The sequence below is a fragment of the Barbus barbus genome, assembly GCF_936440315.1.
Source record: "Barbus barbus genome assembly, chromosome: 12".
In the NCBI taxonomy this organism is placed as follows: Eukaryota; Metazoa; Chordata; class Actinopteri; order Cypriniformes; family Cyprinidae; genus Barbus; species Barbus barbus.
In genome coordinates this window covers 21570841-21598362 of record NC_136740.1, presented here as the reverse complement: position 1 = coordinate 21598362, position 27522 = coordinate 21570841, and the positions used below count along the sequence as shown (strand labels likewise).

Here is a 27522-nt window from a genome sequence, read left to right as displayed (position 1 = left end):
ACACTGTATTCAAATTGCACGTTTGCTGTATGTATGAATGAATTGTTGTAGAACAAAACTTGAAACTCTTTCAGTAGTTAACTACAGATTTTATTTTACTCATAAATGTAAAATCGACAGTAAAAAAAATTATTTCCGGGGTTTGCGTGCAAAGCGACTCGAGCGCAACACGGGAACTTTTATTATGAAAGAGTGACGTATTTTTTTGTTTAACCAGGAACTGCTGGCGCATGCGTAGAACGAAGCGTTTCACCTGTCAGAGACTTTCATCAAAAATGGTTTCATCTGCAAAGTGTGAGCGCTACCTGGACTGATGCCATCATTGACGCTGCTGTATAACAAATGGCTTTACTAACAGCAGATACGTGATCTCGCCAGCGGCATCCGGGAAAGCGTTTCTTGCTGTCAGTATACCCACCACCGACGTCGCATCTGACCGTACATCGTTCACAACCTATCCATTCAACCATTCACCCATCTATCCATCCATACATTCATCTGCCCACAAGATTAACAAAAACATCCAGCCCCTCACAGCTCAGACCTTCTAAAAAAAAAATCGCCATCCGACTGATAACGGTAAGCAGCAGCAGCTCACGGGAGAGGATCCGCCAACGTTACTCTATAGCGAGCGAGCTTACAGTAGCTTAGCAGTTAGCTTGTGTTCATGACATTTGATCGTGTTTGGGTGGTTATTCTGTCCGTGTGTGGGAGATGTCGTGCAGAGTGGACAGATTTGGAGATATGTTTACCATGAACCACTCATTCGTCATTGTCACACTGGCAATTCTTTATGTAGGACCTCAGGGGCCTTCTCATCACATAATGGTCCCCTGTTCCTTATCAGCTGTTCATGGGAAATGATAACCAGCTTGCCAAATGCATCGATACCATGTACAATTTGTTGGATTTTAGAATTTAAATTCAATTCAGTTGAAAAAATGTGAAATATTTAAAAAGGATATATACGCTTAGATTAATGTTTACAATCTTGTTTTGGTTTTGGCTATAATAAAACCTGTGGACTGTTATGGTGCATCTTAAAGGGACAGGTCGTCCTCAAATAGAAATACTGTTATCATTCAAACACCCTCATGTTTTCTAAACCGGTATGACTTTTTCTTCAGTGCAACACAAAAGGGGAATTTAATTTAATGCATTGTTTTCATTTATATTGTAGTTTGTTGAAAGAATAACATGGTAAATAACAACAGCATATTACAGTGCAGTAAAATATGGAAATATATTTTTTTTCCGTAGTCAGTGCTTTATTGTTATTCTTTGCCCTTTGTAGCTTTAAAGCACCTCACCTGCAATTGAGTCACACCTGTTAATAATTCAACAGCGTCTCCACCAGTGACAGTGAGCTCTTCTGAGCAATAAAGGGCTGCTGTGTTTGGTTGAGTGTAAAAATATTCCACACAGTGAAGCTTAAAAGGATAGTTCACCCAAAAATGAAAATTCTGACATCATTTACTCACCCTCAAGTTGTTCCAAACCTGTATGAGTTTCTTCTGTTGAGCAAAAAGGAAGATATTTTTAATGTTGGTAACCAAACAGTTGATGGTAAACAGTGACTTCCATAGTATTGACAAAATTATCAATTGATTATCGTCAATTGGTTTCCATCATCATTCAAAATAACTGCTTTTGAAACTCATACGGGTTTGAAACAACATGAGTAAATGAAGACGATGTTAATTTTTGGTGAACTGTCCTTTTAATCTTGAGTATGCTGGAATCTGAGTGTGAGCTCTTTTTTTCCATTATCAAGCATGTGATCTACACTGCAATATTACTCATTGAGTACACTCCTTTTGATTGATTTTTAACCTGTGTTTGTTTTTTCCTCTGTTCCTCTACACTGAAGGTGTGATGTTCGTACGTGACCTTGGAATTGGCTTTTAGTCCCATTGTGTAGGACGATGAATGCAGAGGAGTTGGAACTCCTTGGTGACTCGAAATACAGAAACTATGTGGCAGCAGTAGATAAGGCCCTTAAAAACTTTGAGTACTCCAGCGAATGGGCCGATCTGATCTCAGCACTTGGGAAGCTCAACAAGGTCTTTTTCTATACCCCCTTGACCACATTTAGAAGCTCCTCCAAATGTGGCAGTTGCTTTATTGATCTTATTTTTCTGTATTGTGTGGACAGGTCTTACAAAACAATGGCAAGTATCAGGTTGTGCCTAAGAAATTGACAATTGGAAAGCGTCTGGCCCAATGCCTCCACCCGGCGCTGCCCAGCGGGGTTCACCGCAAGGCCCTGGAGACCTACGAAATCATCTTCAAGATCATTGGACCAAAGCGCCTGGCGAAGGATCTTTTCCTTTATAGGTAGAGATTGTCCAAGATTGATTTTTCTGCTATAGTGTTTTAGTGCCTAATATGTTCCTTTTCAACCTCCCTCCTCAGTTCTGGCCTCTTCCCTTTACTATCCAATGCTGCTATGTCTGTGAAGCCAGTATTACTTGGGTTATATGAGACCTACTACCTGCCCTTGGGAAAGACTCTTAAACCAGGCCTGCAGGGACTCCTGACCGGTGTATTACCTGGTCTGGAGGAGGGCTCAGAGTATTATGACAGGTAAAATAAAAGATTTTTAAACTAGAATGTACTAGTTTAAATTATTTATTATGCTTTTAAGTCTTCTGTTCTATTCAAGGCTGCATTTATTTGAACAAGAATACAGTAAAAATAGAAATATAGTCAAATATTATTACAGTTTAAAATAGCTGTTTTCTGTTTTAATTAGTGCTGTCAAACGATTAATCGCGATTAATCACATCCAAAATAAAAGTTTTTGTTTACATAATATATGTATGTGTACTGTGTATATTTATTACGTATATATAAATACACGCACACATACAGTACATATTTTGAAATTATTTACATGTATTTACATGCATATATTTATATTCATACATTTTATTATATAAATGTATTTAACTTATAAACAAAATATTTGTCATGTGTATATATACTGTACATGTGTTATACACAGTATACACACATATATTATGTAAACAAAAACTTTTATTTTGGATGCGAATAATCGTTTGACAGCACTAGTCTTAATATATTTTATTTTAATTTATTCTTGTTACAGCAAAGCTGAATTTTTAGCAGCCATTATTACTCCAGACTTCAGTGTCATACTATTCTTCAGAAATCATTTTAATATGCTGATTTGGTGCCCAAGAAACATTTCTTCTTATTATCAATGTTAAAGATAGTTGTGCTGTGTAATATTTTTGTGGAAACCATGATGAATTATTTTTTTCAGGATTCTTTGATGAATGGAAGTTCAAAAGAACTGAATTTTTTCACAGTGTTTAACGTCACATGATTTAATGCATCATTGCTGAATAAAACAATTTAATAAAAAAAAAAACGAATTCTCACTGACCCCAAACCTTTGAACAGTAGTGTATATTCTAAACATTTCAAATATTCTTAAAAAGTAATAATTAATGTTCAATTATTGAAATTTGAAGGTATTAATAGGGCAAATGAGCATGTGCAATGAAATATCTAATACCGGCCAAAATATATCCTGTATCGACTAATAAAGATAAGCAAAAACAATTTCCAATATCAACTGACAACTGATATGTTTCTTGATATATTGTGCCTATCTAATCTTAAATCTTATTTCATCCGTTGTCTAAAGGACCAATACCCTGCTAGAAAAGGTGGCAGCAGCTGTGGAGCAGCCGGCCTTCTACAGTGCCCTGTGGGGCAGCATCCTAACCAGCCCTGCTGTGCGCTTGCCTGGAGTGTCCTTCGTCTTACTGCACCTTAACAGAAAACTATCCATGGAAGACCAGCTGTACATCATTGGCAGTGACATCGAACTGATGGTACACTGATCAATAGACATATTGCAAGCAAAACAGCCTTTAATATGAAGGCCGCCACTGAGTTTTTTCATGTTTTTATCAGGTGGAAGCAGTCAGCACATCTGTACAGGATTCTAGTGTGCTAGTGCAGAGGAGCACCCTGGATCTGATCCTGTTCTGCTTTCCCTTCCACATGAGTCAGGTAACAATACTGATTTATTTAAGACTTCTTTCGCCTTTATTTGTCCCAATGCTAGTAGGAACATTTCGTAAAGTTCTCTCCGAGGTCCATCTTTGTTGCTTCTCAGGTGGCAGAGTTACCTGTCCACCTTTAAAACATAATTCAAACCAAATCTACAAATATCGGAGTTATTCACTAGTCACAAAATAGAAATGTTAGTTTCAAGTATTTGACATAGAAATGAAACACTAACATTATATTGTAACTGTGTGGTTCATTTCAGGCTACACGTCCAGACATGATCAGAATTCTGTCTGCAGCACTTCATGTTGTTCTAAGAAGAGACATGTCTCTGAACCGTAGACTGTATGCTTGGCTGTTGGGTGAGATATTGATGCTTCACACACAAACTGTATGCCATCCATCCTTTTTATTTTTGTCCCAGCTTTCAATCATATGGCATTCCTTAGTCATGTTTTGCTTGTGTTTGCATATATCCAAGCAGATACACTACCGTTCAAAAGTTGTGGTCCATAAGATATGTTTTTGGGCTTTTGAAAGAAGTCTCTTATGTTCACCAAGTATGCTTTTATTTGATCAAAATTGCAATAAAAGAGTAATATTTGAATTATTATAGCAAATAACTGTTTTATATAATGTTTGAATATATTAAAACATTTTTATTCTTCCTGTGATCGCAATAATTTTTAAGCAGTCATTAGTCCAGTCTTCAGTGCCACATGAGCCTTTAGAAATCATTCAGATTTTTTGATTTGGTGCTCAAGTCACATTTCTTATTATTATCAATGTTAAAAACAGTTGGACCTTCATATTTTTGTGGAATTATTTTTCAGGATTTTTGTATGAATAGAAAGTTAAAAAGAAATGCATTTTTTAAAAATAGAAATCTGGTGTTATGTTGTAACATGTTTTAATGTTTTATCAATTTAATGCATCCTTACTGCATAAAAATATAAATTTCTTTAAAAATGATCTTACTGACCCCAAACTTTTGAATGGTAATGTCCATTAGAACTAAAAACAAACAAATTTCTTTGGAAAACTCGCACAGTAGCAATTATGAAAATATTTGCTTATTAAAGACACAGTTAATGAACAATTACAACTAACTAGTTGCAGTGCATGCCATATAGTACAGGTGATGTGTGCAAAATTTGAGGTGAAATGTTCACTTTTTCATAAAAGCATGAAACTTGGTTCAATTGTACAGGTTAGTGAACATTTCGAAATGGAGCCATCGCAAAAACACCTCGTGCAACCATTTTACATAACGCCATAACCAAATTATGTATTTTGTGTCATATCTCCTGAACCAAACATGATAACACAGAAAAGGTGATGTCTACCCCTATGTTTTGATGGGCAAGGATTATATACAGCAACATAACAAGGTTGTGTTGTTTTCTGTTTTTGATAATTAACTAATATTTTATTCAGTAGTACAATAAAAGGTTGTTTTAATTAATTGACTATTAATTTGATACATTTATATAGCGCTTTTCTGGGTACTCAAAGCGCTTTACATGGAAGGGGGAATCTCCTCAACAACCACCAATGTGCAGCATCCACCTGGATGATGCGACAGCTGCCATATTGTGCCAGAACGCCCACCACACACCAGTTTAACTAATATTTTATTCAATAGTACATGGCATGGATGAAGGAACATCACCTGCAGCTCAATCTGGCAAAGACTGAGCTTCTCGTTTTCCCTGCCACTCCGACTCTATAGCATGATTTCATCATCCTGCTAGGTTAATCAAAAATTATTCTTTGGTGACCAGCTGACCTTCAAAGACCATATTGTAAAGACAGCTCGATCATGCAGGTTTGCATTGAACTACATCAGGAGGATCAGGCCCTTCCTAACAGAGCATGCTGCACAACTTCTTGCCCAAGCCCTTGTCATTTCTAGGCTGGACTATTGCAAAGCTCTTCTAGCTGGACTTCCATCATGCGCAATCAAACTTCGACAAATGTTTCAGAATACAGTGGCACGACTGGTCTACAATGAACCCAAAAGGGCCCACTTCACACCTCTCTTTATCTCCCTGCACTGGCTACCGGTTTGCAGCTCGCATCAAGTTCAAGACATTGATGTTTGCATACAGAATAGCCACAGGCTCAGCACCCTCCTACTTCCTCCTCACTCTTACGAATCTACATCCCCTCCCGACCTATTTGACATAAAAACTGGGACCCAAACCGCACCTGAATTAAATCTACACAAGGTAGAAAAAACTAATTTATTAAAACTTTTATTCAAATTGTGAATAGATTAAATACAGAAAGCGAGCAAAGAGCGCCCCCTATAATATAATCACTACAGCTGTCAATCAGTGGCAGCACTGCTCAGCGTGTACTGGACCGAGTCGAAATAGTCGCAACCCACCCATGCTTGTCAACGTCCGGCCTGCACCCGAACCACACCCTACACACAAATATTATTCCACCGTTACTTCAGATATTAGCAATTCACCTGCCACCTGCATGCAGGACTCTGGCTTCCCCCTTGTGGACAACATAATAGACAACTCTGGCCCCAGAGAGGCCAGATTGTAAATATCGATTGTACATTTTTCACATGAAATATGTTTGAAATTTCATTCTGCATCTTCTGAGATTTCATTGTAATCCTTCTCATAAAGTCACTAAATTAACCATTAACTGTTCACCTGATTGCGTTGCCATCTGCGTGTGATGTTAGATCGTTGTTGAGAGAGAACAAGAATGTATTTGGAAATATACTACCGCCCTCCTGACTCTGCCTGAGAGGTAAGGAAAAATACACTTACCTGAGATTATTTCTTTTATATATATACATCTCTGAAATATATGATAGTATTCTTGAAAACAACCTTTTAATGTATTATTGAATAAAATATTAGTTAATTATCAAAGAAAGAAAAAATTAATAGCCATAATATGGACTTTTGTAAATGCTGTGATACTGTGATGCTCATACTGTGATTTCCTTCTCACATTGCTGATTTCACCATTAACTCTTCACCTGAACAGTTTATGTTGTATATGTTGTATAAGGTATCATTGTAATCCTTGCCCATCAAAACATAGGGTCTCCTTTTCTGTGTTATCATGTTTGGTTCAGGAGATATAACACATAATTTGGTTATGGTAGAAAGTAAAATGGTCACCATGGCAACCACGAGGTGTTTTTGCGATGGCTCCATTTCTGAAAATGTTTAGGGCCGCAAACTATACAAGCGTACCAAGTTTCATGCTTTTTTGAAAAAGTGAACATTATTTTCACATATCACCTGGACTAATACTTAATTTCACAACTTGATAGAAACAAGAAAAATTTGCTGAAAAGTTTTTTTTGGTTGACCTTATTTTGTCTCTTACTTGCTATCAATATGCTGTGGATGAATATTGCGGTAAGTTTATATGTCTACAAATAGCCTCTTATCATATTTTTATAAACGCGTCCTCATTTATTTCCTTGTAAGTCAACAAAAATGATTACAAAAATTGAGCATCTTTGTACTCATGTCAATGTGCAAATTGTGTGCTCGGTGGTGTTTTCAGGCTTTGATAACAATGGTGTGCAAGCAGGCCCTCGCAGCACCCGACTCAGTAATCCAGAAGAGCACGTCACACACTACTTTAACACTTACTCCAAGGACATGCTTGTTCAGGTAATGTAAAACCTAGAAGTTCAAAGCAGAGTATAAAGTACAAACAGTGAGAGTTTCACCCATTTTTTGAATGTAGTGAGTGTGATCCAAATTTTATGTCTCAAATTGAGGAGGATTGATGTGGCTCATTTTGTTGTTTTGGGCTCTGAGCATCGATGGGACATCAGAAATCCCTGGTGTTCACAGTACTCTAAACAAATATTTCCAGACACAGAGAAATCAAAAGTTCTCTTTCTTATTTGAGTTTCCTTTTGTTGTAAGATCAAACCGTTTTTGTTATGTCTGCAGTGGCACACAGGTGCATGCACACATTTAGTCAATAAGCCACTCTGTGAGTCTTCACTTCTCTCCATGTGGTCTGCATGCATGGTTTAGCTTGCATCGAGACACTGGTCCCAGTGCAGGCACAGACAGAGCCATGCGTTTAAACCGTCCTGCTACCCCTGGGGTTAAGTTTGGGGCTTCAGCAGGGGGAGTTTTGTTTTTGGCATTTTCCTCTCTTGTTTTATTGGAGGGGGAATTGTTTGATTACGTGCCATCTGGTTTGGGCCACTTGTTGGATCTCGCTTGTTTGGGAAGTAGGTTATTGCAGGGACCGTCTGTTCCTCTGTCTGTGCAGCCATGCATTAGACCAAGTGTGAAATCCCTAAAGAGCTAAAACGCACACACTTGCACAGGCATTCACAGTATAATGGAGATTTTTTTTCTCAAGGGTACTGCAGAGGAATCTATCTTGGGTACTTTTGTTACATTTAGATTACATGTGCTGTCATCTAACGCTCACTTGAAGTTAATTTTTAAAGTTGGAATGAAATGAAAAATCACCCTATTTTGTCTGTTTTTCTTTTAAATGCATGTTATAGATCTTGTTATACAGTGGTAGCAAAAATTATTAGAACATTAGTATTTTCACCAGCTAAAAATGGTTTTAAGTCAGTTATTTCTATCTTTTGCTGTAGTGTGTCAGTAGGAAATATCAGTTTACATTTCCAAACATTCATTTTGCCATTAATTGTAATAATCCAGTGAGATTTTTGTTTGCATAAGGAGTCTGACAACAGCTAGTGCTCCACATAGAGATCTGATCTCATCATCATCCAGTTTGTCTGGAATGACATGAAGAAACAGAACAAACTGAAACAGACTAAATCCTGAAGAACTTGGCAACGTCTCCAAGATGCTTCAAGAAACCTACCTGCAAAGCTACTGTACTGTTAAACGTTTTAGGGTGTATTCACACCAGGAAAGTCCGCTAGTTCACTTGCTTTGGTCCGGATCAAATAATTTTTTTTTTTTTTTTTTGTGAACCAGAAATTGTAAACAAAACAACACGTGTGCTAAGGTCATTCATTCATTGGTTTATCCATTCAACCTCACAAGAGCTTGTTTGGAACTGGACCGAGACCACCTCTTTAGCTGGGTCTTGTTACGGTTGTTTGGTCCACACCCGAGTGCGATTGCTGTATTCACACCTGCCCAAAAGATCCGCACCAAAGAGGGAAGCGAACTTGAGTTTGATTCAGTCTAACCAAACAAGACAGGTGTGAATACACCCTTAGGCACTTGTGTAAAAATGCTGTAAAATGAGGATACTGTGAAAAATAATGTCAAAAATAGATTTTCTTTGTCAATTAACTTCTATTAACTAAATTTAATCAACATTTGGTGTGACCATCCTTTGCATTTAAAGCAGTTTTGCCCTAGGTGCACTTGCACATAATTTTTCAGGTAGCTTTGCAGGTAGGTTTCTTTTAGCATCTTGTAGACGTTGCCACAGTTCTTCTGGATTTAGTCTGTCTCAGTTTGTTCTGTTTCTTCATGTCATTAGCTGGTGAAAATGCTAGTGTTCTAATAATTTTGGCCACCACTGTAGATTGTGAATGAATGATCCATGTATATATATTTCATTTATATATAGCTAATTCTGTTTCATTTCAAATTTAAGAACTACAATAATTTACTTACTAACACTGTTTAAATGAATCTTTAGCAAAGATTTGTTTTTCACACTGTACATTATTATTATTATTGCTGCTGGCCCAGATTTTATTGTCAGTGCATGCCTAAATTTGTCTATCTGTGTGTTTGTAGGCCATGGTGGGGATCTTGCAGGGGAAGGCTAGAGGAGGGGAGGAGGAGAGCATCCTGATGCACGACTTAAAGCCGTTTCGCATTCTCATCAGCCTTCTCGACAAGCCTGAGCTGGGTACAGCCGTTACTACATGATGTCTAGACAAATGCTTAGACTCACAGAAAGAGTGCTTGCAATTGCCTTGATGCCTTTTTGTCTATTTTATTTAGGCCCAGCAATCTTAGAGGATGTTCTGATCGAAGTGTTTCGCACCCTGCACACTCAGTGCCGCGCTGAGTTGGACCTTCAGAACCAAAACCCTTTCAGCAAAGACCAAACTCAGCTTAGCAGGTCTGCACTGCTTTTATCTCACTAATAGTTGATACAATCATACAGTTGTATTGCAATATTTTCAGTGTAAATTTATCTTTTGTGGTGTTGTTTTTCAGCAAACTCAGAGAGAACAAGAAAACGGCAGAGCTAATTAAAACCGCCAACCTTTTGTTTAACTCCTTTGAGCCCTACTACATGTGGGACTATATTGCATGCTGGTTTGAGGAGTGCTGCAGGTGTGTGAGATAATGAGAGAAAAATATAATGTAGTTTTGTTCCATTCTTACTTAACCTCTTTCTCTTTTTGTAGGTGGACTCAGAGCAGTCACAACGCTGGAACGACTATGAGCTCTGAGACGTCAGCACGCTCATTGGTTGAGTTCTGTGAGCTGGTGGACTTCTTGTTGGACATTGTATCTTTGGTTGGTGAACTTTTCACTTAGAAATAATAATTTATCAATTTAAATGTTTAGATTACTGCTTTATTATTCCCGTTATCCATTTTCTACTTTAAAAACGTGAGTTTTTGATAGTTAGAAACAGTAATTCATGTAAACATGCTGAGATTTAGGTGGTCTAATCTCCATTCATGTTTCTTTATGTTTGATATAGGCAACTAAACTACATTTTAGTGACACTTGGATTGTCTTAGCCTCATAGTTTAGACATTTTCTACATGTGTACAAATGTTTGTGTGTTGATGTCCTTGTGAAAGTTTCAGAGATCATCTTTGTCTTAGTTTCTTTAACACTGGTTGTGAATGAACCAATCAGGGTTTCTGAAGTGTTTTCTGGACTCTGCTCTGCTCGCTTCTGTCTGTCTGAAAATCTCTGCTCTCTTTTTCTTCCCTCGAAGCCTACTAGAAGCATGAGGGTTATCTGCCAGGTACGGTACTGCTCTTACTTGCCTCCTCGCCTCACCTTCACTTCACTCTAATTGTTTGGCTACCTTCCCAGAAACATCCATTTTAAAGTGCCTGTAATCACTTCAGGTTTTCCATTTCCTTCTCCCTGCTTACTTAAAAATCCTGCATCTCACTCTTGACAAAAATAAATGGCACTTCAGCTTCACACCACTCACATACTCTGAATCTGAAATGCAATGAAAACAGATGAGCGGAGTGATGCAAAAATTAAGATGTCTCTGTGCTGTTATATTAAATTATATCTAAAATCTTATGATATATGATTACCTCAAAAACATTGCTAATGCTTAACTATGGATGTTGCGGAAGGTAGAACCATAAACTTGCATGTGCTCACCAATTTAAAAAGCTTGTTACTCCTTTTTACTCCACACATTAAGCCTAAATTGTTCTTACTTGCTTTTTGCAGTTTTGTTAACCATCACTCGTAATGTACAGTACTGACTGTAATGCAGGAATGGGCCTCCAGCTTCCATATTAACGAAGATCTGAACCTCACTCCTGTCTTTTTGTCTGTCTAGGAGACGTACATTGAGATCCAGACAGAGCACCTACCTCAGTTGCTGCTTCGGATGGTTTCTGCTCTCACCACACACCTGCAGGCCCTGGGCCTCAGAGAGCTCACCCACTGTCTGCGCCTCTGCTCGAAGATCCTCAGCAAAGTTCAGCCCCCTCTGGTGTCACCCCTTGCGCTGCCCTCTGGTCCATCATCTGCCGCAACTACCCCTTCTGCTAGAGACAAAGATGAGAAAAGGGTGAGAGCAGACAAAAAAAATTATTAAAACATGTTCAGTGAATACATACATTCTGTATAAATTATATTATATCGATTATTATATCGATATTATATGATATTATTGATTGATATTACATTGATATTATAAATATCATCTTTATCATTATAAAAGCATACTATATGTCATGGAAAAACTGGGGACAAAAAACAGAAAAGGGAAAATTTTCAATAGAATGTAATTTTTTCTAGTTTCTAACAATTCTAAAATATTTAATCATCATCTAGAATTTTTTTGAGTGCTATCTTGAAAATTATTTTCATAAATCTGTATCCAGTAATTATCAGGGTTCCTATGGTCATGGAAAACCTAGAAATATATATGGGAATTTTATGGTAATATGGGAAAATTGTGATTTCCAGGCCTGAAAAATACAAACCAAACTAAACTAATATATAAACTAAAATATACAATAATATATACAATACAATACAATAAAATAAAACAATCTTAAAAAGTAATGAAAAACAAAGTTGCTTTGTATATGCAGTTGCTGTGATGTATATTTAAAAAAATATCTCTGTCCAGTAATCAAACCTGCAGGTAACAGGAAGATGGACCTCCTTTATTTCTGTCATTTAAAAAAAAATAATTATTGTAAGAATTGTGAGATTTCAGTGAACATTTGATTAGTAATTAATATTCAGAGTTATTTATTAGTATTTTTTAACATGTAAATATCAGCTATTTACCCTTCCCTTCGTAACTAAAGAAATAAATCAAAAGAAAGTAATAGAATCCAATTTGAATTTTTGTTGCTTTGAGAAGCTTTTATTCAAACCCTACTAGGGAAATACATTGGCACCAGAGTACAGACAGTGTGATGCTAGACTGAAACAAAACTTTCACTCTCATCTCTGCCCTGTGCTTCATGTACAATTTGTTTAGGCTTTCCTCACAGGGAATATGTAGTGTAGATTAAACAGTAGCTTGACTTAAATGTTCAGAGTTCAATGCTGAAATTTAGTCTTTTCTTCTCTGACTTTGTACATCACTAAGTACTTTATCTAACTGCCAATATCAACAGTACTCTATCAACTTAGAATGTCTCTAATTGTTTTAAAGTCTTTGAAAACGGTCTCTACAGCATTAGTCTGTTAAAGACAAGCCAATATGGCCTGTTTGCTATACAAGCACTGGCCTGGAAACAACCATCCTTTTGCCTGATGGTGTGTGTCTTCCACTGACTCCCTGCTATGGGGCCAATAGACAGGATGGTCCTCCCTCATGACTTAAGTTTTTTAGGTTATGTGTGTGCCAAGACCTGTTTGCTACCTTACTAGGACTATGTGTCTCCATCTTAAGTGAAGCTTCATCGAAATTATGCCAGACTCCCTGGATGGTGCCAGCATGCAGGGAGAGAAAGCAGGGGAATAGGGATGAGACATTCATGCACAGCTGAGTTCCCTTCTCTAGTGGCTGCCAAGTCTAGCCTCTGAGGCCCAAGAGTCTGTCATTTCCACTCAGGTGAAAATGGCCTTCAATCTCTCAAGCTCTCGCCTTTTCCTCCTCTGGGGCTCATGCAGTGCACTGCTTGCCACCTGAGTCTCTGAGCTCTGGGCTGCTACACAGTTCTGTGATTGGAACCACCTAGTTGTGGACCCGACACGTGGTCCTTTTCCAATCCCGTTTCCAACTCTCCACCCCATGCTCTCCAGTCATTCTCTACTGTACTGTCTGCTAAAAGCATGAAAAAGGCCAAAAAAAGTTTTTACTTTGCAAAAAGTGAAGGATAAAGTTGTCTTCAAGCTAACTAAAAGTACCATACCTAAAAATACAGAAGTCAATCCAATATATTTCATTTGACTTAATGACACTACCTTGACTGTGAAACTATTTACGTTTTGCGCTGTGGTGTCTTGCTGGAGAGCAATGAATATAAACTTTTTCATTCCTTATCTTTCTCAGACTCTACCAGTCACCCTTGAAGTCTCTGGGAGCACTGATGTATTTGATGATGGTGAGAATGCTTCTAGCAGTCAGTTGTCAGAAAGTGGATTTACTGACTTCATCCAGTACCAGGCAGAACGTGGGGAGCAACCTGATAACATGCAACATCCCGAAGATGATGCATCCAGCCCTGAAGATGTACCTATCCAAGCCAAACCTAAACCCAAATCTGGGCTCAGTAGTTCAGCCCACATCAAGCCCCAGGACAAGACCGTGATGCAGTGCTGCCTTGAGCATTTCCAGCAGTTTCTTTCTTGCTTAGTGAGGCTTTACATTACCCCAGGTGGTCAGACAGAGGCAGGGAAGAGCTGCAGTGCAGAAATGGACACTCTAATTGTGGTGGCTGATAATAGACACGCAAGTGGGTTTGAGGAGCAGATGTCTTCTGAGCAGATGGAGTGTCTGGCTGCACTCACTGCTGCCTGCCAGCTCTTCTTGGAGTGCTCTAGTTTTCCAGTCTATATTGCTGAGGGAAACCTAAAGTCATCACCCACTGGAGAGGAGCAGGCAGGTAAAAATGACCTTCTATTGCCATTTCTTAACTTTAACTCTTTACCAAGGTGTGACCAGGACATTTTTTTGCTTGACTGCCTCCCTGAAACATAAGGAAAAAACTCAGGAAAAAAGTGTTGGTATATCAGTATACATTCCTTACATGCATTATTTTAAAATCTCATTTTTTTCTCATGGATTATACCTTTATTAAATGCAAAGGGATTCTTTATATAAATACAGGTTTGTTTCACACTCAAAATCCTTTTATGTAGCATATTTGTTTTGTGCCAATGCTTGCCCCGACAGGTGAGAGTGTTCAGCCAGCGTTGTGGCTTCAGACCCTGATGGATGCTTGCTGTTCAGAAGCTGATTTCAGTATTCAAGCGGTGGCTATCTCACTTGTAATGGACCTTGTCGGACTGACACAGTCTGTAGCTATGGTGACAGCCGAGCGTGTGGCAAGTCCAGACTCAGACCAGCCAATGAGTCCGAGCCAGGGGCGTGTTGCAGTGGTGATTCGACCGCCACTCACACCGGGTATCTTGAAGTACATTGCAGAGAAAACCAATTTCTTCAAGGTGTGCATTATTTTCTTGCTCATTTGCATTCTTTTGTAGTCTCTTCTTCTATCTTGATCATGTTTTCACATCTGTCTTGTAGAGTGTAGCTCTTATTTTATGGGATCAGTTGGGAGAAGAAACCCCCCAGCATCACAAGCGCAGTGTGGAACTCTTTTACCAGCTTCACAATTTGGCTCCCTCACCCAGCATTTGTGAAGATGTCATTAGCCAGCAGCTCATGCATCGGGACAGGGTCAGTCATACATGCACCCCATAGACACCCCACTAAAAATTGGCATAGAGTTGCACAACTGTACATGCACAGATTTGTTTTCACATCTATTACAAAATTTTATTTTAGAGAATACGTCTGGAGGCTCATGTAAAATTCTCAGTTCTTTGGCACCTAACCAGAGACTTGAATATAACCAAGTCCCCCCCTTTCAATCGGACCTTTGATAGGTAACAGCACATCTATGGTTGATGAAGTCTAAATACAAAAACAATTTTTCAGTCACCTCACCATTCTCTTCCTCTTGTAGGTCTCTGTTTATCATGTTAGACAGCCTCAGTTATTGGGATGGCTCTGCAAGTGCTGTTGGCAGGGCCTGGCTGAACCAGGTTTTGCAGAGACATGACATAGCTCGTGTTCTAGAACCTCTACTGCTTTTGCTGCTGCACCCTAAAACCCACCGTGTATCCATACAACGGGTTCAAGCACAGCGTCACTGGACCCAGGTCTTTCCCAACCCCCTGGAACAAGAGTCCTCTGAACCTATTTACATGAGGGATATGGGCTGTACTGAAAGTAAGAGGGGTTTTCTAGCAATTTAAATAGATTTTTCTCCATTTTATTATTATTTTTTTACCAAAAAGTTAATGCTAACAAACATGCATTTGTCTCCTCCGCAGATTATAACCAGATATCAGGGGATGGCCACAGGGGTGTCCAAGCGTGTAGCCGATGCCTCCCATTGGATGATATGGAACCCTTTAGTCTCATAGTTAACCCTTTGAGTGACAGTCTTTCTCTCTTGAGCCTCAGCAGTGAGAACCTTCAGCTCTGTGGCGAATATCAACCTCCTGATCAGCAGGGGGAGCTCCAGAGCTCAGATTCGAGTGGCTCTCAGTCATCCACTGTAGACAATGGCAGCTTTGATGAACTGGAGGGCGGTGGTAGCACTATTAATATATCTGATCCTGTACTATGTCAATCTGTTTCATTAGAGGAAGAATCCTTGCACAAAGCAGTGTCTGCTGTGCTTTTTGATATAGTGGACAGGGTGGTGCAAATGGTGGAGAAAAATTCCTCTGAGACACCATCTCCTGATGGCTGGCCTCAGACAGACTCTGACAGTTCCAACTCATCCACCGATATGTCCAATGAGCCATGCATCACCCTTGCCCCCTTCTCCAACACCCAACCTAGAACGCTCCCAGAACTGGTTGCTGGGGGAACCTTGGAGTTCCTGGCTGTGGCTTCAATCGATGCTTCATTGGAAGAGGAACATCGGCAAGGCATTGCTCGCCATAGCTCCTCTCCTTCGATCATTACGCTGCCCGATGGTGGTGGCAGTGCTGCCACAGAGCAGAGTCTCCAGGTTGATGACCCCCACCGCAAGCGCAGCCACAGCAGCACCCAGCTCAGCCTAAAGGGCAAGATTATGGAGCGTCTGGTTGACAAATCCCCAGGAGCCAAGCCCAAAATCAAAAAGGTCAAGAGGAAAGATGATGAGAGACGCAAGACCAACCAAGCCGAGAAGAGCCGGCCACCCAGCATCTTCTTCGGTGACAGTCTTGACCTGGAAAACTGGTACAGCTGTGGGGAAGGGGAAGTTTCAGAGATTGAGAGTGACATAGGCTCACCCAGTGGTGGGGCTGCTGGTGGGGCGGGAGGATCTCGCACCTCTGGGTCACCTTCTCGTTTTAACATTCATCCCCTATACCAGCATGTGCTGCTGTACCTTCAGCTTTATGACTCCTCTCGGACTCTGCATGCACTCTCTGCCATTGCAGCAATGCTACGTGCTTCACCAGCAGGATTTGTGAACGCCATCTCCACCACTAGCATAAACAACACATACACGCCACAGCTCTCTCTTCTGCAGAACCTGCTAGCACGCCATCGCGTCTCTGTCATGGGCAAAGACTTCTACTGCCCCATCCCGCAGGACTCGCACTCCCACTCCTTCCGAAGTGCCATGTTCCTGGAGATCATCATCTCCCTTTGTCTCTATTTTCTGCGTAGCTATTACTCAGCCCATGTGGCCGCCACATCACAGGACCTGGCAGGCAACCACGCCATGCAACTGACCAGCGTGGAGGTGTTAACTTTGCTCTTCAGTGAGCTCGTCAAAGTCATTGGGGGCTCAGCCAAGGGCTTTGCAAGCTTTATTTGTGACGTACTGTCCAAATGCAAGGTTCAGAAAGTAGTGTTACACTGTTTGCTTTCCACCATCTTTAGTGTGCAGAAGTGGCATGAACACCGTGTCCGTGGCACCAACGTGGCTGCGGTTGAGGAGGGCCTTTCAGAAGACAGCGTCATCAATCTGTCAGAGGACCAGTTGGACAACTGCAGCGCCATACAGTCACAACTCCTGCGTCTGCTGCAGAGCCTGGTGGTGTTGGAGCACCGTGTGATGATCCCAGTGGAAGAGGGTGGTGAGGGAGGTCCGGGGTCAAATGGGTCTAGTGGAGGACCTAATGGCCCCGGGGCTGGGTTTGAGCTGATTGGAGGCGAGGTAGAGCATGTCAACCCGCAACAACCTATGACTTCCCTGCAATACCTGCATGGGCAACCCATCACAGCTCAGGGCATGTTTCTGTGCGCTGTGATCCGAGCACTGCATCAGCATCATGCTTGCAAGATGCACCCACAGTGGATTGGCCTTATAACAGCCTCTCTGCCATACATGGGAAAAGTCCTTCGGCGAGTAGTTGCATCTGTTACGCTTCAGCTGTGCAAAAACCTCGACAACCTTATCCAGCAATACCGTTACGAGACGGGCCTCACAGACACCAGGTACTCGTCCACTTCAGTTATGTAGCAGAGAAACAGAGTCATATTGCAAAGCATGTTATTATTTACAGGGGTGCAAACTTGTCACCTTTCAGCGAAATTCGCTGTTTTCACCTTGAAATAGGTCATTCACGTGAATCATGCTAGGTGTCAGCCTGTAACAGCCTATTTCTAGACGGAAAAACACCTCACGTTTAGCGAGTGCTGAAATGAAGATTTACAGTGGTTTGTATCCCCTGACTAAGTTCATGTAACATCTTAACAACAATCCTTGTTGATTGTAGACCGTAGTTGTCGCTCAAACGTCTTTTAATCATATAAAGGTGCTTATCCTTGAATGGTGCACAGCAAAAAATGCTTTCCTACTTAGAGTTTTTATCTTGTTTCTAGTCCAAATATATCTAAAAATTCTTAAATCAAGAAGCATTTTCTAGACAAGTAAAAATTATTGTCTTGTTTTCAGAAAACAATAAGTCAAAATTAAGTGAGTTTGTCCTTAAAACAAGCAAAATAATCTGCAAACGGGGTAAGCAAAATGATCTTATTTCAAACCAAAAACAAAATTATTTTGACTTATTTTTTTCTGAAAAAAATAAATAATTATTTGATTTAAGAATTATTAGATATTTGGACTGGAAACAAGACAAAAAATGTAAGAAAATCTTTAGTTTGTCACCTTTTCTCACTCCTGACGAGTTTGCACTCCTGTATTTAAATCTTTAATCTGTTAATAAAGAGGATAATCACAAACTAGTTGGTTGTTTTGGCTTGAAGTCATGTGGTAGTATATTTACATCCACAAGAGGACACTGTTCATCATAATTTCCTCAGTTATTGCCTTAACAATGTTATGGCAGGCTTTAAAAGGCAATTTAGGGAATATTAATGAAATACTATGCACTTTTGAAGTAATACTGTTTATGAAGAGAAATCCAGTGTGTGTTTGTGTGTACGCTGTGTGTATTTTTAGGCCCCAGTGGATGGCACTGTGTATCCCTCCTGACCTGATTTTGACTGTACTAGAAGGAATGACAGCCATAATTCATTATTGTTTGCTGGACCCAACATCACAATATCACCAGGTGAGGGAGCTAGCTAGCCATGTTTGTGTTTCATGGCTCCTAAATGCTGAATGTAGAGGACAAAAATAAGTGAATGATACTTTTATATACTGTATGTACGTGTGTGTATATTTATAATAATGAGTGCATGATATTTTTTTTAAGCATTAATTAGTGCTTACTGCTTAGGTGTGGGCTTTGAATTAGAGTTTTTCTTAATCTTTATGTGCATGTATTCCTCAGCTGCAGGCAAATGTAGATCAGAAGCACCTTGCCGAGGCCCGTGCTGGGATTCTCTCCATCTTGCACACAATTATGTCCTCTGTAACCCTGCTATGGGGCGTTCTCTATCTGGCTGACAGTTCTGACAGGCCAGCTGCAGCTTCTGCCTGCTCCACCTCCAATATCAACCTAGGATCCACAAAGGTACCATGAGGAGACTGGACTTGTGTCTTGAGACATGTGATGACTGTGCTTTAATGCATCTTCTAGTCTATGTGCTGTGCTAACTAGAATTGTTTTCATGGGTTGTTCACAGAATCTCAGACAGCAAATTCTAGAGCTGCTGGGTCCAATCTCAATGAATCACGGGGCTCACTTCATGGCCGCTATTGCCTATGTGTGGAATGAAAGGAAGCAGGCTAAAACTTCATCCAGGAACAAGGTATGAGCTATACCAGAAGTCAGTGGTTAGTTTTGTACCTTGACACTACAAAACAAACATATTTCATCTGTGCGCCTGTGTTTTAGGTAATTCCTATAGCTAGTGAGGAACAGCTTCTCCTTGTGGAACTTATTCGTTCAGTAAGTGCTATGCGAACTGAGACGGTGATTCAGACAGTGAAGGAAGTCCTAAAGCAGCCCCCAGCCATCGCCAAAGAGAAGGTACAGTAACAGATATACCCCGACTACTCACGTAATTAATCTCCAGTCACTGTTGGTTTTACAGGTGGCTTTAAGAATCACCTACACCTTTTCTCATTTTACAGAAGCATCTTTCCCTGGAAGTGTGCATGCTTCAATTTTTCTATGCCTATATGCAGAGGCAAGTGAACTATACTAATATCAGTATATGCCAAATGTATTATTTAAATTACTCTGTCAGTCTCACAGTTCTTTCCTTGTCTACTTTAGAATTCCAGTGTCTAGTCTGGTTGATAGCTGGCCATCACTCTTGGCATTGCTAAAGGACTCTGTCCAGCTCAGTCTGCCTGCTCCAGGACAGTTCCTCATACTAGGGTAAGTGATTTCTCACTAGCACAGCCATACTTTAATTTTAAATGTACATTCATTTAGTGGTTTTACTTATAAATGGTGGCAAGTAAAAGAGAATGAATGTGTCTAATAACAAATTATATGAAGTAAACCCTCTTATAAAAATACTCAGTGATTTCATTTTGAAAATAGACACATATACAAGATGTTGATTTGGTCACTTTAAGCTTACACATATATTTATTGAAAGCTCACAAATTACCAGTATGTGATTTTGTTTAAAAAGACTTCATTAATTATAAAACACATTTTATTGGAATGTCCTTTTAAAATAATATTAAGCAACATTTTATTCTGAAACCTCTTTAATGGACATCTTTAAAAATATGTCTCCCGTAAAAATTCTGTCAAAATGCAAGAACTTATTTAATTGCTATATCTGTTACATTGTTGTTAGATAATATTGTTAAATTATTGTTTATCATTTTCTTTATTGAAGCTTTATTGTAGTTATTGTTTATAAATTTCTACACTCTTAAGTTTGCCATAAAAATAGCATTTGCTGCTGATGTTAAAAAAAGGAATAGTAAATAGACACACATACGATTACAGTAAGTATTAGAAATTAATTTGAATGTTTTCTTTAGTGTATTGAATGAGTTTATTCTAAAGAATCCCACCCTGGAGAGCAAGAAGGACCAGCGAGAGCTACAGGTGACATTTCACTCACTCCCCACCCTTTCTTCCATTAAAAGTTTGGTTTACATGGTTTGACTTGGTGTCAGCTGTGTCTCTTACACACGTTTTTTTTTTTTCTTCAATTTTCACATTAAATTATAAAACCATGATTCCACAGGATGTGACCCATAAGATCGTAGAGGCCATTGGCACAATTGCAGGCTCATCCTTAGAACAGACCACATGGTTGAGGCGAAACCTGGAGGTCAAACCCTCCCCTCAGATCATGGTGGACGGGGCCAGTCTGGAGGCCGATGTAGAAGGTCAGTGACTGTGTATCAGTGTTTATGTAAGGCATATCCCATGTATGTCGACTCATGTTAGTATGCACATTGGCATGAGTGTATGGTGAGTCTCTCACTAACACTATGTGCATTTCAGATCTAATGCTCACAGTGATGGAGGCCTCCAGCTTCACTCCATCTGTGTACAGCGTTCATGCCCTCACATTGCTGGCTGAGGTAAACAGAGAATGTTAAATCCACACTCATTTCCTTTTTTTAAACACACTGCAAAGCAAAATCTACCACAGTCTTTGCAGCAGATAACATTTGTAGGGAAACTGGAATGTTGCATTGGTATCAAGCACACCAGGAACATTCACAGGTCACCAGAGGATGTGCTCTTCCCTGCCCTGTCCTGCCCTACTTGTCTTGTATTCTTGCTTTGTTGTGTTAATTTGGCTTTCTGTGGATTGCATTAATATACTCATGTGTGCATGGGTGTCTTTGCAGGTCTTGGCTCATCTATTAGATATGGTCTTCTACAGTGATGAGAAGGAGAGAGTGATTCCTCTGCTGGTCAACCTTATGCATTATGTTGTGCCCTATCTGCGCAACCATAGGTATTTAGTCTTCAAAATCCAAAACTTGTAGACACAGGATAAGGAATTGACAGTCAATTGGACACAAAGTTGCTGAAGCTGCTTCAGTGTCTTGTATTTTGTAATTCAATATATTATAGGGATCAAGATCTTGTTGCTCTGTCCTCTTTTCCGCCAGTGCTCACAATGCCCCCAGTTATCGTGCATGTATCCAGCTGTTGAGCAGCCTCAGTGGTTATCAGTACACCCGGAGAGCTTGGAAGAAAGAAGCCTTCGACCTGTTTATGGATCATACGTTTTTCCAGATGGACTCCTCTTGCGTCAGTCAGTGAGTACTGTACTGCACAACATGTCCTTTCTTCTTGTCGCAGTGGTTTTACTGCCACTCACAGGACAATGTGACCTCTAGTTGACCACATCTCTCTCTTTCAGCTGGAGAGCAATCATAGACCACCTGATGACTCATGACAAAACCACTTTCAGAGACCTGATGAGTGAGTCTTCCCTTTCTACTAAATGGGCTATCCAGCTGTGCCCATCTTATTGCTTTATCACCATCACCGAGCTGATGTTTTTTTGAGCGTTGTAGAGAGGAACTTGCTAACATTTTGTATATGTGCAGCCCGAGTTGCTGTGGCTCAGAGCAGCTCTCTGAGTCTTTTCACCAATCGAGATGCAGAGCTTGAGCAGAGAGCCATGTTACTCAAACGACTGGCCTTCACCATCTACAGCAGTGAGGTTGACCAGTACCAGAAGTACTTGCCAGACATCCAAGGTACACACGTCCATTGATTTAAATGGGGATGGTGAGATATGTTTTCGGGAAAACTAATATGCTATTTTTTCACTTGACTTCAAAGTAACTTGGCTCTTTCCACACCATCAAAATCAAGAGCCGTATCCTTAGACACTTTGAGCACTTTGTTCACTAAAAGTGCTGCGGCATCCTCTGATGAGATATGGGAATTCATTTAGCATGACGCTCATAATGTATAGGTATTCTCAAGCGGAGGTTGAGTGCACATTGGTTGTACACTTATTATTGCTATGCATTATGGGATTGAATAAGTGCATTTTTTAATGTCCGCTATGGTTTTGGACACTACTACAATTGGCTGCCCCCATAATTACTGAATTATAAGTGTTTAGGCAGCAGTATTGGACACAGGCATAGTAATCCTGAAGACCTTGTTTCAGGTGTGTTTATTTTAAATTGGACCTAAACTCTGCAGGGTTGTGGACCTCCAAGAGAAGGTTTGGACACCCCTGTGCAAAATGGATCTTATTCATTTCTACCTGTCCAAGTTTTGATGTGTGAAGACCCTACAATTGCACTAGTACCCTGTCAAAGCATAAAAATAAGCTGTAAATTATATGTTGATGTGATTTCAGAGCGTCTTGTGGAGAGCTTACGACTCCCTCAAGTGCCCATCCTCCATGCGCAGGTCTTCCTCTTCTTCCGAGTGCTGCTACTGCGCATGTCCCCCCAGCACCTGACCTCACTCTGGCCCACTATGATCACTGAGCTGGTGAGGATGTGACACACCTTGCACACTTACATATTACATATACAGGTCCTTTTCAAATAATTAGCATATTGTGATAAAGTTCATTATTTTCTGTAATGTACTGATAAACATTAGACTTTCATATATTTTAGATTCATTACAACACAACTGAAGTAGTTCAAGCCTTTTATTGTTTTAATATTGATGATTTTGGCATACAGCTCATGAAAACCCAAAATTCCTATCTCAAAAAATTAGCATATCATGAAAAGGTTCTCTAAACGAGCTATTAACCTAATCATCTGAATCAACTAATTAACTCTAAACACCTGCAAAAGATTCCTGAGGCTTTTAAAAACTCCCAGCCTGGTTCATTACTCAAAACCGCAATCATGGGTAAGACTGCCGACCTGACTGCTGTCCAGAAGGCCATCATTGACACCCTCAAGCAAGAGGGTAAGACACAGAAAGAAATTTCTGAACGAATAGGCTGTTCCCAGAGTGCTGTATCAAGGCACCTCAGTGGGAAGTCTGTGGGAAGGAAAAAGTGTGGCAGAAAACGCAGCACAACGAGAAGAGGTGACCGGACCCTGAGGAAGATTGTGGAGAAGGACCGATTCCAGACCTTGGGGGACCTGCGGAAGCAGTGGACTGAGTCTGGAGTAGAAACATCCAGAGCCACCGTGTACAGGCGTGTGCAGGAAATGGGCTACAGGTGCCGCATTCCCCAGGTCAAGCCACTTTTGAACCAGAAACAGCGGCAGAAGCGCCTGACCTGGGCTACAGAGAAGCAGCACTGGACTGTTGCTCAGTGGTCCAAAGTACTTTTTTCGGATGAAAGCAAATTTTGCATGTCATTCGGAAATCAAGGTGCCAGAGTCTGGAGGAAGACTGGGGAGAGGGAAATGCCAAAATGCCTGAAGTCCAGTGTCAAGTACCCACAGTCAGTGATGCTGGTGTTGGTCCACTGTGTTTTATCAAGGGCAGGGTCAATGCAGCTAGCTATCAGGAGATTTTGGAGCACTTCATGCTTCCATCTGCTGAAAAGCTTTATGGAGATGAAGATTTCATTTTTCAGCACGACCTGGCACCTGCTCACAGTGCCAAAACCACTGGTAAATGGTTTACTGACCATGGTATTACTGTGCTCAATTGGCCTGCCAACTCTCCTGACCTGAACCCCATAGAGAATCTGTGGGATATTGTGAAGAGAAAGTTGAGAGACGCAAGACCCAACACTCTGGATGAGCTTAAGGCCGCTATCGAAGCATCCTGGGCCTCCATAACACCTCAGCAGTGCCACAGGCTGATTGCCTCCATGCCACGCCGCATTGAAGCAGTAATTTCTGCAAAAGGATTCCCGACCAAGTATTGAGTGCATAACTGAACATAATTATTTGAAGGTTGACTTTTTTTTTGTATTAAAAACACTTTTCTTTTATTGGTCGGATGAAATATGCTAATTTTTTGAGATAGGAATTTTGGGTTTTCATGAGCTGTATGCCAAAATCATCAATATTAAAACAATAAAAGGCTTGAACTACTTCAGTTGTGTTGTAATGAATCTAAAATATATGAAAGTCTAATGTTTATCAGTACATTACAGAAAATAATGAACTTTATCACAATATGCTAATTTTTTGAAAAGGACCTGTAATCACAAGCAAGCTGTAAGCTCTGATGCTGAAATAACAGAAGTTCGCAGGGGCCAATCTAAAGAGGATTAGTTGTTTGGTGGACTTTTTTGTCTCATTCTTTTAGCAAAATTCAGTAGGCTTGTTTGTTTCTTCCTTCAGGTTCAGGTTTTCTTACTCATGGAACAGGAACTCACTGCAGATGAAGACATCACCAGGTACTCATCATTTAAATCTGTAGCAATCCTCAAAATTTTAGCTGTTTTATCTTTTCGTTTTTGTTTGAGAAGTGGAATCTTGTTTAGTTTAAAGAGTTACTCCAACCCAAAATGAAAATTTTGCCATTAATCACTTACCTCCATGTCGCTCCAAACCGGTAAAAGCTTTGTTCGTTTTCGGGACACAATTTAAGATATTTTAGATGAAAACTGGGAGGCTCGTGACTGTCCCATTGACTGCCAAGTAATTACCACTGTCAAGGCACAGAAAAGTATGAAAAGCATCGTCAGGATAGTCCATCTGCCATCAGTGGTTCAAAATGAATTTTATGATGCGACGAGAATACTTCTTGTACGCAAAGAAAATAAAAATAACGACTTTTTTCCAACAACTCATCGACTTTTTTCCAACAACTCATCTCATCTCTGTCTCTCTGCGTCAGCGTAGCGCCATTTTATAGATTATCCGCTGGACGCAAACTGCATATGCTCTTCTGTATCGGCCACAACACAAGGATGCGCTATTCTACGTTATTTACGCTTTGATTTGAACGAAAATAGCGGATCCTTGTTTCATCTAAAATATCTTAAATTGTGTTCCGAAGACGAACAAAGCTTTTATGGGTTTGGAACGACATGGGGGTAAGTGATTTATGACAAAAATATTCATTTTGGGGTGGAGTAACCCTTTTAAGACATTATGCGTGATTCAGTGTGTTGAATTCTGATGTGGTTTCTGGCATCTCTCCAGGACCTCAGGTCCCTCGGTTGCAGGGCTTGAGACGACATACTCAGGGGGCAACGGCTTCTCTACCTCCTACAACAGCCAGCGCTGGCTTAACCTCTACCTGTCTGCCTGCAAGCTGCTGGACCTGGCCCTCGCTCTGCCCTCTGAGAGTCTGCCTCAGTTTCAGATGTGGGTGTCCTTACACATTTTTACACACTGAATGTTTGAAATGTATTTTAGTACAAGGCAGCAATATTTCTTGTTGAAAGGTAATGGAAGAGCTGTTTCTTTTGTATACACTAAGCTCACAAGGGCTGTTCAATAGATTCTCAAGACTGTGTTTTTTTTAAAACCTCAGTTTAGACTGTTCCAGCACTCTCTGTTTTTCTTCATGGATAATTTATTACAAATATTGAGCATATTTCATTTGAAAGACATAATAATACTCTATACCACAGGTATCGCTGGGCTTTTGTCCCTGAAGCCTCGGATGACTCTGGTCTGGAGGTCCGCAGGCAGGGGACCCATCAGAGAGAGTTCAAGCCCTATGTTGTCAGACTGGCCAAGCTGCTGAGAAAAAGGGCCAAGGTAATACTACCATATAACATTTGACCTACATTTAACAATGGAAATCTATTAAATTCTGTCCTATTGGAGCCTTATTTTAATAAAGATTAATTCCACATAATTAGCATAGGGCCTATAGATTATTCAGTAGATTTGCTAATGCTTTTAAGCCTAGGATGTTCATTACTCTCATGGGAATACCTCCATTAACTGTAGAAAAATCCAGAGGAAGACTGCTCCACACGCACTCTGTCCTGGGAGCCCGGACAGCTCCTGCTCACCCTTTACGTGATCCGCAGCATGGAGCAGCTCCTCCCTTTCTTCAACCTTCTCAGTCAGGTCTTCAGCAGTAAAGGTAACAGCCGCTCAGGACCATATCACAGCCCTACTCCCAGAGATGGCCCATTCCCTGGCAAGGATGGCAAGCTGGAGAGCCAGAAAGTCTTCTGGAGCCGGGCCAGACAGAACATTGAGGAAATGGTTGAGAAGGACTTTCTTGAGGGACTCATCAAAACGTGACCTGACATGAACAAAAACGTGAAAACTATAGAGCTATGGCAAAAACACTAACACCTCACCTTTTAAAAATGGAAGAGAACAAACCAACAAAAAAAGAAGTTTGTACATTTTTTTTCTTTTCTAATTAATGTATTTTTCCCCAAAAGCTATACTATTTAATTTAAAGTCTTTTACTTGTAAATATGGCCCGTTGTGATTATTTCATCATTTGTTTGAGCCTATAGGATAGTATGATGATACTGTGCCATTCCATATTGTGGTGACTTGCCTAATAAAGAGACATATGTGAATTTAAAACATTTTTGAACTCCCTCATCCACAGAAAGGCTTGTAGCAGACCTCATGTGACATGAGTCATGTCCATAACTAATCAAACTTGCACTAATGTTTATTTCCTTTTGGATTAGTTTTCAATGGTGTCAGCAAAAACCTTTTGTGTAAGAAAAAAAAATACATATAAGTGGACAGTTAAAAGTCATGTTGCTTTGAAATGATCAGAGCCATAATGAAAATATATATTGTTGCTTATCAGAGTAAGTGGGAGAGAGGAAATAAAACAGAAATGTCTCACGTGCACCACAGCTGTTTTTTCTTCTTTAAACTGTGATTTAATTGAACAAATGTAATGAAATAAACCTTACAGAATACTTACATTAAGC

General features: G+C 40.1%; 1 protein-coding gene across 1 annotated transcript; it reads left to right on the top strand.

Annotated features, from left to right (window-relative positions):
- Nucleotides 1-236: 236 nt before the first annotated feature.
- Nucleotides 237-27522, top strand: LOC306878457 (protein DOP1A-like). The gene is made up of 37 exons (XM_079430839.1): nucleotides 237-579; nucleotides 1871-2063; nucleotides 2156-2337; nucleotides 2416-2586; nucleotides 3677-3866; nucleotides 3949-4047; nucleotides 4310-4409; nucleotides 7597-7706; nucleotides 9798-9912; nucleotides 10008-10128; nucleotides 10227-10346; nucleotides 10421-10532; nucleotides 11557-11790; nucleotides 13738-14290; nucleotides 14581-14852; nucleotides 14935-15087; nucleotides 15196-15296; nucleotides 15377-15642; nucleotides 15747-17856; nucleotides 18824-18935; nucleotides 19158-19340; nucleotides 19453-19578; nucleotides 19665-19799; nucleotides 19904-19959; nucleotides 20049-20153; nucleotides 20777-20843; nucleotides 20986-21130; nucleotides 21249-21328; nucleotides 21602-21711; nucleotides 21869-22018; nucleotides 22123-22184; nucleotides 22313-22465; nucleotides 23083-23219; nucleotides 24995-25050; nucleotides 25802-25966; nucleotides 26236-26365; nucleotides 26561-27522. Exons 2-37 carry the CDS (start codon nucleotides 1926-1928, stop codon nucleotides 26861-26863), a joined length of 7422 nt encoding a protein of 2473 aa, XP_079286965.1. The 5' UTR covers nucleotides 237-579; nucleotides 1871-1925; the 3' UTR covers nucleotides 26864-27522.